Genomic DNA, 14,991 nt, shown 5'->3' on the forward strand with positions numbered 1-14,991 from the left:
GAAGAAAGATTATACTATTTACCTCCCTTCCACCGTTGGTGAAACGACTCATTTTCCCCCACGCCCCCCATGGCCGGGAGGCATTTTCTGAACACGTGGCCTCTTTCCACAGGTGTACTCGGATTATGAAAGCAACCCCCAGTTGCGGCAAGCCATCGAGTTTGCCTGCCACCAGTTCTACATCCTCCACCGGAAGCCCTTCGTGCTCCAGCTGTTTGCCAGTGTGGCCCCTCTGCTGGAGTTTCCCGTGAGTCAACTCTGGAGATAAACAAAGGCCGAGCACATGAGAAAGGAAAAGGCCCTGTATTCACAGCTTGCTGTAGTGAGGCATCAGCCACTATCACGTGTTGGCAAAGACTGAAAGGCAGACAGAGGAGTGAGAGAACTTCCTAGGGAGAAAGGGAAGGCTTTGGCTATGTTCTGATTGGCGGGCGTTGTCCTGGGGAAGCTTTAAGTGGACCGACTAGAAGTGGGGCATCCTACGTGGTTGGATAGGGGTGCATATTTGGCTTCCTCTGATTGGTCGTAAGTTGGAAGTGGGGACAAGGATCTGTCATGAATCACATCCTGGCTGTTTTGGTGCCTGTTGTTGGATGGGTTATTGTTTTGTTTCCAGTAGAACTAGTACTCTGACTTCCAACAAACCTGATATATTGCAGGCGGGTTTCCTGGGTTGGTAGCTGTAGACAATGGGTTTGGGTTGGTTTCCTGGGCAGGTTACCGCAGGTTAGGGATCGGAGTTCTACTGTTATAGATGGCCTGGCCATTGTACGTTTGTATAGTCAGTCTCTCAGCTCTCTTTCTTCAACCAATGGGATATGAATGCCATAAATCTTGTCTCCTTCCACAAGAGAAACATTTCTGTTCAATATTTCTCTTCAACCCTCATCTCGGTCCCTAGGATATAAATAGACCAAAACTCTTCAAGTGTTTTGTTTTGTTTTTTAAACTCAGTTAATAAAAGAATGAAAAAATATAAAATGATGAAAGGAAGAATTCCTGATTCTCTTTCTTTTTTGTTATTCTCTAACACTTCCCTGACTTTTCTTTTCCTTCAGCGCATGTATACCCTATCACATGCCTCACGTGTATTGTTTAACTAATGTGTATCTCTACCACACCTCACAATAGAATTTAAGCTCCATTAAAACAAGACTCTTGTCCAGTTTTTGTTTGCTTTTAGTTGTTTTGTGTGTATGATTTTTTTTTGTTTTTGTTTTGCTATAACCTTAGTGAACGGAATGGTGTCTAGCACAGAGTAGGAATGTAATAAGGAATTGCTATTTTAATAAATAAAGCAAAGCCACTTAAAGTAGATTTGAGATGTTAGCTATCTCCATTTTGGAGCTGTATTATCAAGTAGATCTGTAAAATTCCCAGAGTTGTTATAAAATAAGCACTGCTACCCTAAACATATTTGAACTATTCAACTAACCGATTATGAAATTTGCCTTTGCAAATGCTGAATCCTACAATCACAGCTAAGAGAAGTCATTGACAGGAAGTTTTCTGGCAGCTGACATATTGCTGTATTTTTATGAGTTTCCACAAATATCTTTGGTACTAGATTAGCATTAAAACTCAGATGTTCCGCTTCAAAAATCACACAGCAGCATTGTTGGGTGCAGAATTATGTACGCTGAATACCCGATCGATGTTGTGATTGTTACTGGTGGTCGTGTTTGTGAAATTTGAATTCCTGATCAAACCACATTAGGGCTGAGGTGGGAATCCACAAACTGAACTTGCCTGTCTCTATGCAGGATGCTGCCAATAACGGGCCCAGCAAAGGCGTGTCAGCTCGGTGCCTGTTTGACTTGCTGCAGTCGCTGGAGGGCGAGACCACGGACATACTAGACATCTTAGAGCTGGTCAAGGCCGAGAAGCCGCTGAAGTCATTAGGTAGAAGCAAAATTTGCCTTGACGTTTTTTCCTCTTTGTAATTGTTCTTAAAAACAACAACACAGAATTCTATATTGAATATTTTGAACTAAATCAAAACAGCAGAAATAAATGGAACAGTGGCATAAATCGAATGAGTACATTTTCCTATCTTCTGTTTTTCTTAAATCCCTTGCAAATCCAAAAAAGTAAGGGATTCTCTGCCATGAAAATTATATTAAAATGATGCTTAGTGAAACTACTGTTCTAGCACTGCAGTTCTCAGAAAATTGGGTTTTCCTGGACAAGTCTAAGTGAATAACCCACCAAAATGGTCTTTCATGATCATGGGTTGTTAGAAGCCATGTCTGACTTTAGGCCATTTAAATGGTATCCCCTAGGAGGTGAGGTTTTTTAAAATCTACTCTCCCAAAAAGCACTTTTATTTTTAATATTTTTTTCTTTATTGATTTTAGAGAGAGAGAGAGACATCCATGAGAGAGAACATCAATTGGCAGCCTCCTGTATGCCCCCCACCCCTGACTGGGGATCGGGCCCACAACCTGGTGACTGGGAATCGAACCGGCGACCTCTTGGTGCATGGGTCATCACTCAATCACTAAGCCACACCAGCTGGACAGCGCTTTCATTTTTTATCTTATTATTTAAAAGTTAAAAAGAAGACAGAATTTTCAATCTCTTTAGATGATGAAATTAATAGTGATCACAGTTTAGGAATCAAGTCTGACGAAGAAATGGCTGCAAATCTAACTGGAAAGAAAGTGTTAGGAGTGGTAAGTTCGTTCTTCCTGGCAGAATCCACTCTGATTGTGTGCCTTGACTTTCTGTCCCTTCAGATTTCTGCTACGGAAACGAAGACCTGACGTTCTCCATAAGCGAGGCCATCAAGCTCTGTGTGACGGTGGCGGCATATGCTCCTGAGTCGTTCAGAAGGTAACTGCAGCCCGAGTTCTGTGTCTCGTGATAAGGAAACACGGCAAAGGAAATAAAACGGAATGAGTACAAGGATTATGTTCACTAATATCAGCCTGTAATATTCTGGCAAGTAGGCTTTCAAAAAGTAAATTTGGGAAACTTGTCATAGCCGAGGTTCTGGAAAATAGAGTAAATCTTCACTAATTTGGAATCCCCTCACTTAGAACTTGTGCAGCAGCTAAGATCTTTACTCTTGTTTAGAGAACAACTTCACATGTAATACAAAGTAATCGCAAATAACTTTTAGAAGACAGTTCATCTATTTTTTTTATTTTTATTTTTATCCTTACCCGAGGACATTTTTCCATTTTTTGTACAGATAGAGTGGGAGGGAGAGAGAGGAAGAGAGAGAGAGAGAGAAACATCCACATGAAAGGGACACATCGAGTGGCTGCCACCCGCACAACCAACCAGGGCCGGGGACAAACTGCAACCGAGGTACGTGCCCTTAGCGGGAACCGAACCCGGGTCTCTCTGGACCGCAGGCCAACGCTCTAACCGCTGAGCCAAACCGGCCAGGGCGACAGTTCATCTATTTAAGGGAGCTCCTTTCAAGAAGCAAGGAAAACTGTCACACAAAGAGCAAGAATATAAATCTTGCCTCTCATTTTTTTATTATTTATAGTAAGATTTATTGATTAATTATGTACATTAAGGTTTATATTCTGAGATTTACACAAAGTGTTGCCTTATGTGATTGTCGGGAACCGGCTAAGCAAATCCAAAAGCAATAGAGCAGGTCATCAGGGAAGAAGATCGTGAATAATGGTACAGCACTCCAGCAGCAGAGATCAAAGATTTCATGCACATGGAATTTACTGGTTTTTCTTTTATTTTTAATTTTTTTTTCTCTATCGATTTAAGAGAGAGAGGAAGGGGGAGGGGATAGAGACATCGATGAGAGAGAACAACGATTAGCTGCCTCCTGCATGCCCCGGAATCCGGCTCATAACCTGGGCGTGCCCTGACCAGGAATCCAACTGGCAACCCCTTGGTGCATGGGTCGATGCTCAACCACTGAGCCACACCAGCCAGGCTATTGTTTTTTCTTAAGAAAGCCACAGTCATGCTTTCAAGGACTCCCAAATGATTAAGGCAGAACCACCAAGAACATCCAAAATAATTTTTTTTCATGAAAAATAAACTGCTTAGAGACTTTAATTGAATCTGAAAAAATTCCTTTTCAGTAATACTCAAATAATGTGTGATTAAAGAGCCTGGCCGAGTTGACACATCCGAAAAGCCATTACGACCATTACCTTAATTGTTTGTTCAACTTCTCCATCTCTTACACTTTTAAAACTTTAATTATAGCATTAGCAAAAAGGGGGAAAATAGATAACTTAAGTATGTGTCATACACTGACATTTACTTTAATAAGGAAATGCCTTTCAAATCCTATTGTGTATATCCTATAGACTTCCAAGTTTTTATATTATTCAAAATTTGGGGCTTCAATGACTAATATTTGTCTACTTGGGACTCCATTGGTAATGTCTCTGTGTCACTCCTTACAGCTTTCCTTTGTCATACGTTAACACTATATCTGTTTACCCTGTATTTTATAAACATGGGGTCTTTACGCTCAAAACTAACACTATCCCTTTGAGAAATTTCCACCTTTCTATGTGTCCACTAATTGTAACTATAATTTAAGTGCTAAATAGCACGAGGAGAATAAAATGCACTCAAACAATTTTAAAATAAGAAAACTTCAATGACTTTTTCCTGTCATTTTAAAGGGCTCATATGGACAGTGTCATCCCAGTTCCAGGATGTTGACTCTGGTCTGAGATATATACTGATATGCGAAATAAAAACCAGTTTTATCTCTCTATTAAAATAGGTCTTCTAGCCCTGGCCAGTTTGGCTCAGTGGTTAGAGTGTCAGCCCACAGACCAAAGAGTCATGGGTTTGATTCTGGTCAAAGGCACATACCTAGTTGCAGTTTGGTCTCCGGCTCTGGTTGGGGTCAGGCAGGAGGCAACCAATCTCTCTCTCTCTCCCTCCCACTCTATCTAAAGATAAATGGAAAAAAGTATCCTCTGGTGAGGATTTAAAAAATATATATATCTTCTAAAGACAGAGACAAATAAACCAGAGATAGTCTCCTTTTATGTAGTATACCTCCTTAAAAACACTAGAAGTACATTACTTTAAAATGTTCTATAATTCTGGTTTGATAAACACTTTGGCCTCTCCAATTTTATCAACATTAGGCAATCTTTCCCTCTGATTCTCAATCTACCTTGTTTTTTAATATAATACCAAACCTGTAAACAAAGCACTAGATTGTATGCTACCATATTCTTGCCATATCTGTATGAACCTTCCAGTGTCCAACATGGTGCTTTATTCCATGGAAGATATAATAATAAATATTTATGGAGTAAACGAATCAAACAACAACCAACTGTTTCAATTTTTCTATTTCTCTTATTTGTAATTCCTTCCTTGACAACACTTCATAGTCAGAAAATAGTTTGAAAAAAAACTGAAGATTAGCCATAAACATCATACAGCTCTTGCCTCTACTTTCTTACTTTTGAGAAAAGTATGGGCTGATAAATTATTCTTGGGTATGATCCTCTGAAAAGACTGCCAAATCTAGGGCCTGGATGGTATGGCTCAGTGGTTGAGTGTCAACCCATGCACCAAGAGGTCACCGGTTCAATTCCTGGTCAGGGCACATGCCCAGGTTGTGGGCCAAATCCCCAGTGGGGGACATGCAGGAGGCAGCCAATCAATGTTTCTCTCTCTCTCTCTCTCTCTCTTCCTCTATGTCTAAAATCAATAAAGAAAAAGGATTTTTTTTAAATAAAAGACTGTCAGATCTAGGTAGGTTACCATCTTTCTGATGTAAATTCAAAGAACTGAGACCATGAACTCCTGTCACACAAAGAACAGGAATATAAATCTTGTCTGTCATCCTAATTCAAAAATGCTGCTCTGATCTAATGCAGAGTCACCTCCATTGATTGACCTCCTCAGACCAGTTGATGATCTCATGTTCTTTGGGTGAGTTATAACTCTGACTCAGGTTCAAGTGAAAGGGAATGTGACCAGTGATTCTCTTGGCAAAGGAAGCCGTAGAACTAGCATCTGTCCATTCAAACCAGTCCAGCTCCAGCCTAATAATCAAGCCTATCCTGAAACATCTATAGATCAGGGGATTTGGGGAACATTGGATAGAAAAATAAGACTGATCTGAAAGTAAAATATTATAAACTACTTGGGATGTAAAAATTGTTTGGGGCATATCGATTTATACGTTACTTCAAATTCTTCATTTTCTCTGTCTGATCACAGTCTCCTTATCATCAATTTATTATTCTCTCATATTTCATCTTGGTTATCAATTAGTATAGAAAAACATGTTGCCCTGACCATTGCAGCTATACTATTTCAGCTCAGTGGATATTTTGACCCCAAGAATATTTTGACTCTGACTTTATAAACATAAATATCTTTATCCTAATTATACCTATAGTGATAAATATTTTAAGGGATCATTTTTAAACTTAATTTATTTATGCTAGTTTAGTTGTTTCATCAGTCATTTTAAGTTACAAATAAACCACTTTCAACTTTTTATTTTGTACTTTTACCATTAAAGTTATTTTCATTGAGATTATTTTCTTGCAAAGTAAAGTTTATCATAAATATTTAATTAATTATTTAGGTTTTAGAGGGAGAACTTATTTTGGTCTATTATAAAACTTTGCCAGTGAGCGCTTTTGTCATTTTGAGCTTTTGCGTTTCAGGTTTTGTTCATCATTTCTGCCTGTTTTCCCAAGTCAAATGTCAACGTGTGTCTTTTCATTTCTCCGTGCTCTTAAAGATGACACAGCCAATGAAAGTGTGATGTAAAATGTGACTTCGTTTTCTTTCTGTCGACGTAGTCTCCAGATGCTGATGGTCTTGGAAGCTTTGGTTCCATGTTACCTGCAAAAGCTGAAGAGGCAGACGTCACAAGTGGAGACAGCGTCCGCTGCCCGGGAGGAGATCGCGGCCACAGCGGCTCTCGCGACGTCGCTGCAGGCCCTTCTGTACAGTGTCGAGGTCCTCACCAGGTAATCCCTCCCGTTGGCGGAGTATCCACAGCCTTAAACTGTATGCATCTACCAAAAAGATGAAGGAACATATGTCATGACTAAACATTTCTGAAACCAGTCTTTCTTTGTATGTGTTCAAACTCAGTCTTTTATGGCTTCAAACTGCAAACATTCCCTAAGCTGTTTGGATAAACAATGCTAGGCACTATTACTGTTGTTGTTGTTGTTGTACCATGACTGTTGAACACACATTTGCGTGTAGTTTGTTGAGCGCCGATGGCCGTTTTAACCCAGTGCTAAACAAATCTCTTGTAAAAGGGCCAATTTTGTAAATATGAAAATGTGACCAACATTTTTATTGGCTTTTATTTATGAAAATATCTGCAATTCCAACTAAACATTCTTTTATGATTTTTTGCAAGATTTTATTCTTATGTCACAATTAACATTCTCTGTGGGAAGAGACTCGGTGCTGAGAGAGGGGGCTGAGAGATTTTGGGACTGGAAAGGTAAATTGTCACCAGGCCCTAAACAAAGTTCCAAGAGGTTAGTCCTATCACAAGAGTCTTGGGTACAGAAGCAGAAGTCAGGGAAAGAACTGATTTGGTGGAGGAGTGGGAGGGCAGGGAGGGCACGGGTCAGAAACAAACGACGGAGTGACAGGAGTGGGGAAGGTGGTGCAGGACACTACAAACGACTGGCTTTCCTTCTCCATCCCCATCTAATCTTAGATGGAAGGAGATGTTCTTCCCGGGAGTGGAGGTGGGAAGCCTTCTTCCTGGGTTGGTGTCTTTGGTCCTCCATCCTATTTGGTCACGTCCTTAGCCTAAAATTCTGTCTATGATTGACCCTCACCAAAAGGCTCCGACTTCCCAGCCCCATCTTGCTCTGTTGATGACAGAGCTAGCTGAAATCCCTCAGTCCTGGGAGGACTTTTCCCACACGAACCAGCCAGTGAGAGAGGGGGTGAGATTGTTATTCATTAAGTCAATATATGTTTGAGATCTCGTCGTGAGCTACATTCACAACCTAGACAAACAGAAGGTAGCTCCGAAGCCTTGGGTGGACGGTCACTGCTGGAGTGTTCATGTGCTCCTGAACTGAGGATTTGGGGAGCAGAGAAGCAGAGAACCATGGCAAATGGCCATTTCCACTGGGAACAGTCCTAAGACTTTGAAGGTGGTTTTAGAAGTCCCAGGAGGAAGTACATCTGAAGAAAGATTAGACTTACTCGTCTTTGTAGTTATCTCACTAGCTCCTTCCTGCAAATAGAGAAGAGATCAGTCAGTTTTCCCCAAGTGCCACGTTAGTTATTTCTCCTTATATTCTGCATATTGGTACTTTCCTCCTTACTATTCTCCTTGACAAATCAATTAGCTTACTGACTTGCCCCAAATTAACATTAACTTACCCATGAAAAATTAGGGATGGAACTTTGACATTTAAAATTCTATGCTTCATTTTTTTATTTTTTGGTTAATCCTCGCCCAAGGACCTTTTTTCCCATTGATTTTTAGAGAGAGTGGAAGAGTGGGGGAGAGAAAGGGAAACATCAATGTGAGAGAGACACTGATGGGTTGCCTCCCACATGACCCCGACCGTGGCCAGGGATCGAACTTGTAACCCAGGTACATGCCCTTGATCAGAAATTGAACCTGTGATCCTTCGGTCTCTGGGCCAATGCTCTAGCTGCTGAGCCAAACTGGCCAGGGCCTGTGGCTTTAAATATTCCAGTGCCTTTAATATTTTTTGGTGGAGTGTAAAATTAGCCTCATTGGCTGGTTATAATTATTCACAATAAAATTGGCTTTATTGAATTTACAAAAAGAAGATAATAAGAACCTCATTGATTTCTACACTCTTCATTTCTTCAGTTATGAAAAAAGTTAAGTTATATAGCTGGTAACACATAAATAAGTATATTACAATTGCATTAGTACTAGTCTTTTACTGAGTAATGCATTGCCACAAACTAGAGGCTTAAGACAAAACACATTTATTATCTCATATTTCTACAGGCCAGAAGTCAGAGCAGGCTCAGCTGTTCTCTCTGCCCAGGGCCTCACAAGGCCAAAATCAAGACGTTAGTCAATCTGGGCTCTCATCTGAAGGTTCTGGGGAAAAACCTTCAGGCCGTCCACCTCCAGGCTCAGTCAGATTTCTGGCAGAAGCCAGTACCACGCAGCTTTAGATCTGAGGTCCTCTTTCCTTTCTGACTACCGGCCTGGAGCTACTCAGCTTTCAGAAGTCACCGGCATTCTTCTCCCTTGGCCCCTCAGTCTTCCTTACGCTAACAATGGTACCCTGAGTCCTCATGCTCTGAATCTCTGCCAGAGAAACCTCCGCTTTTTAAGGGCTGGTGAGATTAGGCCTACCCAGCCAATCTCCTTTTGGCCATATAATGTAACATAATCACAGGAGTAAGACTCAGAGTGAGGGTCTTGGGGCAATCTTTAAATCCTGCCTGTCACAGCAAAGGCACAGGAAGAGAAGGTCTGGTGTGATTGTCGGGAGCTTACTCACTCTCCGGCCACACCCTGCACACCGAAATGAGCATCAGAACAGCAAGCCTGAAAGAGTTCACACAAGCAATTGTTTTGAAAAACTGCGTAGTCCCACTGTGTCTCAGTTGCTGATAGAGAGGTAAAGTTTACTCCTTAAAGTAAACCCTGCAGATATCAAATTAGATTATTCAAATCTATTTCCAAGTAACTAAGTTACTGACTTATAATAGACACTAATTGATTCAGTCCCCTGAGCGGTCTTAGGTATGATTTGGTTTAAAAAGATTCTTTCATTCTTACAAACCTAGAATGGTTGGTTATGGTGTGGGTGGCCAAAATGGCATGCACACTATTACCTTTTACTTCTGATTTAGAATGTTTAACTTACTGGTTAAACATACCTATAAAATTGAAAAATGTGCTCCTAACTCTCAATGAATATACACTTAGAAGTCTGATTTCATAAATGTCTGGTTTGAGGAGTCATAGTTTATCACTCAGAACCAAGGGGAAGAACTTAAATCCTGGAGAATTTATAGACCCTTGGGGATTAATGTCCCTTGTAAAGCACCTCTCAGAACAAAGACTGCAAGGGTACGACAGAAAAGCCTAAAGCTGAACAGCCTGTCTTTTGAGACTCTAACATAAAACTTACATGAGCTTCAGGAGCTTGAGGATTTCATAAATGTCCCTACTCTTGTTATTTTGTTGTGGTGGTTATTGTCGTTGCAGGCCCATGACAGCCCCACAGATGAGCAGGTGTGACCAAGGCCATAAAGGGACCACCACAGCCAATCACACCATGTCATCTGGGGTGAACACCAGGTAATTCACTGGCCTTATTCTCCTATGTTCTCTCAATTTCATACAACCTGAATCTCCTCTGTTGGGCATGAAAGGAACCCTGAAAATAGTCAATATTAAGCCTGAAAATCTCCAAGGAAAAACAAAAAAAAAGTGAGTGTTTAGAATTCAAGAAAATACCAAGGCTTCATTGGACATTGTCAAAGAGAAATCCAAGCCACCTTCATAAATCGGCATTTGTGTCCGTTTATTTACATGGACATGCAAGATGTCCTCTGCCTCCTGGGTGGTCTTTGAACTATTCCAGTGTTGTTTCATTTGCCTCCAAGAAAAAGGCACACAAAACAGAAATCATCAGGAGGTGGTTCCTCATCCCCGGCAGTCAAACAGAGTCAACTTTCTTTCATGGGGACAGATTTTCCACAGATACTTTATCCAAACTGACTTAGGTCCTTCAATAATGCTTTCACAGTCGTTGACAATCTCCTTCCCTGTTTTGGTGTAACTTCTGTGAGTTTTTATATGCTTAGTAGCTCTGTGACAGTTTTCTAACATAAACTGTTAAAATTTTGAAATTCAATTTTGAACCGTGTTCTACCAAGCCCTACTTTAGCATCAATAACACACTCGATATGGCTTCACAGACACTGGCGATACTAGCTAATACTTTACTTGCTTCACTCTGTCTGTGTTACTCTCTAAATAGTCTAACACACACACACACACACACACACATTTAATTAGCTTCTTCCTCCAAGGAAAGATGAAAATAGGGCAAACCTAAAATCAGTTGAGGCCGTTCCTTTTTTAAAGTATGGAATAGTTAACAGGGAGCTCTTAAGGAGAAACTAATTTTCCAGTCTCTCTGAAGTCCCTTTTTAAGTGTGTGTCATTATTTAGGTAAAGTTAATTTCCTGCTCATTGTATATATGTATATTAAAAATAAAACAAATTCCAAACCCAATGATAAGTCACCTGATGTGATGGTGAATTCATGCTTCAATTTCATCTATTGAGAAGAAAATGGTTCTACTTTAAGTGATATTTAGGGGCCAGGTTCATCTACTGGATGAAAGGTCTATGGAAAAAGAGTTTTCCTGAAGTCCTGTTACCCATCAGTCATAAAGCAGTGTCCCCACAGCTGAAGGAAGTCAGCCATATGTCTTCCTCTGATTACCTCAAACAAAGCACGTGGTGTTAAAATTATAACTTAGATTCACCCTACTTTCAAAGTTTTGAAAAATTCCCTTATTGACCACATTTTGCGACTTAGTATGTATTTTTCTGTAACATCTGTCTTTCTACAGATGTTATGGCCGTGGAACAGCTTCCAAAGCAGCTGTCCTTGCGGCATATGTGACAGCCAAATGAGAGAGAGATTTTATCGTGTAGGATTCATGTGTGTGTGTTTGTGAGTTTATCAAACGCAGAGCTTCGAGGGCTTTTCATAAGAAAAGTCCCTGAGAAGCCCAGCGCGGGCCTCTCCTCGCTCTGAGAGTAATGCAGACTGTTTCTGACCCCCAGGTACCAGGAACAAGGCGCCAAGCTGCACTTCATCAGGTACAGAAAGACGACCCTAATTCCATGCTCATTCCAACCTCTTGTCATGATGGCCTTGGAGCTGGGTTTTGGTTCCATCAGATTTCATTTAATTAACGCATGGCACGCTGTACCTGGGTAAATCCTTGGGAACTGGCTCAGAAAAGCCACTACAATTTGGGATGGCAGTCTCTTCGAGGATGATAAACTTTCCTTATCTTTCAGATGAGTTTCTCTAGGCCCCGCCCTGATTCACTAACTTTTTTATATGATATAAGGAACCTTAGCTTTGTCTTCCGGTGATCCCCTCTCAGAGTTGCCGTACACACACCTCTTCAGGCCCCCAGTTAACCTTTCGTGATTCCCTAGGGAAAACCTTCACTTGCTGGAGGAAGGGCAAGGCCTTCCCAGAGAGGAACTGGATGAACGAATTGCTAGGGAGGAGTTCAGGAGACCCCGGGAGTCCCTGCTGAATATTTGCACGGAATTCTACAAGCACTGCGGGCCCAGGCTGAAGATCTTGCAAAACTTGGCTGGGGAGCCGCGGGTCACCGCCCTGGAGTTGCTGGACGTGAAGTCCCACATGAGGTACTGTTCTCGCTTTTCCTACCCGGAGTGTAGATGCAACTCAGGAGGTTTGTCTAGGTTGGGGTGGGAGGTGGTCACAGGGTAAGAACTTGGATACTCAGAATGATTTGTTTCCGGTGGCTTGGATGCATATCATGCAAGGCCCTCTGGGGAAATGTATGTTAAGTTTATTAAAAAGGGTCTCTATATAGTCCAGCCAGTGTGGGTCAGTGATTGAGCATCGACTCTGGCACCCAAAGCTCATCGGTTCAATTCCCAGTCAGGACACATGCCCAGGTTGTGGGCCCGATCCCCCGTGGGGTGCGTGCAGGTGGCGGCCAATCAATGTTCTCTCTCATCGATGTTTTTATTTCTCCATTCCTCTCTCTAAAAAACCAATAAAGAAAAAAAAAATTTTTTTTAAGGGTCTCATGATAGAGTGGGAAACGTTCTTAAAGACAGAAAAGCACAGTTCACATCTTTGCTCCTCAATAAAAGTACCTGAAAGGGAAATTTCATCACCTGATTTTTCACAGAAGTAAGCTTCTTTCAAATACTCTTCACTACCCAGAGTCTAATTTTTCACAAGAATCGAATGTTTTCTCTATTATTTTACATGAAAAATGCACAACTACTTTCTGCTAGAGGACTTGCTCTGCCCCCACCCCACCTGAGGGCTCAGTCCTGAGCCCTGCAGGGCAGTGAACGTTTGTTCTCTGGTTTCATTACAACAGAATGAGTTTATTTGCCTAAGCACAAAAGTTATGCTAATCTTTATATATTTCTAAATATTTTTAGCATTTTTAACTCTGAGCCACACTTTGTTTGGGTCTGAGGTCTCCTTCACAAAAATTGTTTGTGACAGTCTTCCAGCATTTTAACACAGTGCCCAGCTGGTGTGCGCAGTAGATTGAGCATTGTCCCATGAACTGAGAGGTCCCGGTTCGGTTCCCTGTAGAGGGTGACGTGGAGGAGGCAGCCTGTTTCTATCTCTCTCTCCTTTCCTCTCTCTCTCTAAAACGTCAATAAAAAATATTTTTAAATGGTGCCCTGGTAAAAATTCTGAATTGGATGAGGCCAATGATCATATCAAAATTTTTACTCCTGGTATGCTGGGAAGAGGTCCTAGAATTGCATCTCTGCACTCATATTTCATTCTTCCTGTGGAGATACCATCTCAGTTGTTACATCACAAAGGCTGTATCTATATATTCAGATTCCTAAAAGAAACATGATTCCAAAGGATCTTCTATTCATATTCGTAACAGTGGTAAAGGGTCGTAAAAATTCCTGGAAAAGGAAAAGTCCATGAATAGCAAAGCATTCACCTGGAAAGTCTAGTGTATCTATAAAGCTAAAGCTAGAGTTAGATTCTAGCCATTCAGAAATAACATGCCATTTGGCAAACACATCATCTTCCTGATTATTGACTTTTTTCCCCTTATAATTATCCTTGAAAATTTTAGAAAACACTAAGTAAGAGAATATGAGAGTCCAAAAATGTATAGAGAACACAGGCTCTTTCTCCACCAGGCTAATTCCACACTGCCTGAGCTGTGGACACACCCCCAGACCTCCAGGGCTTCCCTGTGTCCACACCCCCCACTGTGCACTAATGGGGAAGGGTTTACTTCACACTGAGAGTGTCAGTTTCTAGCTGGGAAAGGGGAGAAAAGTCTTGGGTGTTAAGATCCTGTTGCCATAGCAGCCCACTGCTCCTTTTAATCCTCCCTCCTCCCTTCCCACTTCTCATGGCTGGCCAACCTAAATACTTCTATGAACAGAACGACACCACATTCCAAGTCAGAGAAGCACCACTACCAACAGGTATTTTATGGGAGAAAGGGGAAAAGATTCCTAGAAGGTGGGTGAGAGAGGAGGTGGAGGGGGGAGAGAGATCCTGACCATGGGTTGGTAACTGTCCTATAACTTAACCATCTGTATCTCCACTTCCTAAGGCATTTGGAGGGAGGGGGAAGCATGAGTCAGAGAGGCGTGGAGCTCCCTCTAGAGGCAAAACCCTATTAAAGGTGAAATGAGCTATACAATGGTTTAGCTCTGTGCCTATCACTGAGATAATTGAGTCCAGTAGATACTAGTACCAATGCTGGACACTGGGCATGTAAAATAATGTCCTGATCACAGTCCAAAACAAGAGGCATGCATAAGAAAATAGCTTCAATGCCATGTTGCAAGTACTGTATATCACATGTATATATCATTTTACAAAGTACTTGAGGCACCATGGAAAATTACAATATACAAAGGGATAGAATTAAAAATTAGAGAATCAGAACTACGTGAAAAATTATCAGGTATATAATTGTGTTTATGATAAAATTAACACGTGAAATTTATATGACTTGATCATATCAGATGCTCTTCATGAACCATAAGTTTGACTTTGAGCTTCTGAGTTATCAAAGCAATAAGGGGGGAATGATCAATTAAAAAATCATAGTGTCAATAAGATAAAAATAGCAAGGTGTTTGGTAAAATATCACTTTCTTAAAATGCAAAGAATAAGAAACATCTCCTGGTTGGCGTTTGTTAGAAGGAAAGAGCATTGTGATGATCAATATCCTCAGCAACAACCCATGATAGATAAAGTGCCAGTTTCCTTTGGTTGGATTCCTGTCTGTACT

General features: G+C 41.1%; 1 protein-coding gene across 3 annotated transcripts in view; it reads left to right on the forward strand.

Annotated features, from left to right (window-relative positions):
- The window catches only part of UNC80 (unc-80 homolog, NALCN channel complex subunit), a 217,818-nt gene that overhangs the window by 168,348 nt on the left and 34,479 nt on the right, over window positions 1-14,991 (forward strand). For all 3 annotated transcript variants that reach the window (XM_036254642.1, XM_036254641.1, XM_036254643.1), the window contains 7 exons: window positions 113-247; window positions 1,764-1,902; window positions 2,739-2,835; window positions 6,780-6,950; window positions 10,169-10,261; window positions 11,765-11,800; window positions 12,149-12,367. In XM_036254642.1, the coding sequence (XP_036110535.1) occupies window positions 113-247; window positions 1,764-1,902; window positions 2,739-2,835; window positions 6,780-6,950; window positions 10,169-10,261; window positions 11,765-11,800; window positions 12,149-12,367 (890 nt within the window). The remainder of the gene's footprint in view (window positions 1-112; window positions 248-1,763; window positions 1,903-2,738; window positions 2,836-6,779; window positions 6,951-10,168; window positions 10,262-11,764; window positions 11,801-12,148; window positions 12,368-14,991) is intronic.

The sequence above is a fragment of the Molossus molossus genome, unplaced genomic scaffold, assembly GCF_014108415.1.
Source record: "Molossus molossus isolate mMolMol1 unplaced genomic scaffold, mMolMol1.p scaffold_m16_p_11, whole genome shotgun sequence".
Lineage (NCBI taxonomy): Eukaryota > Metazoa > Chordata > Mammalia > Chiroptera > Molossidae > Molossus > Molossus molossus.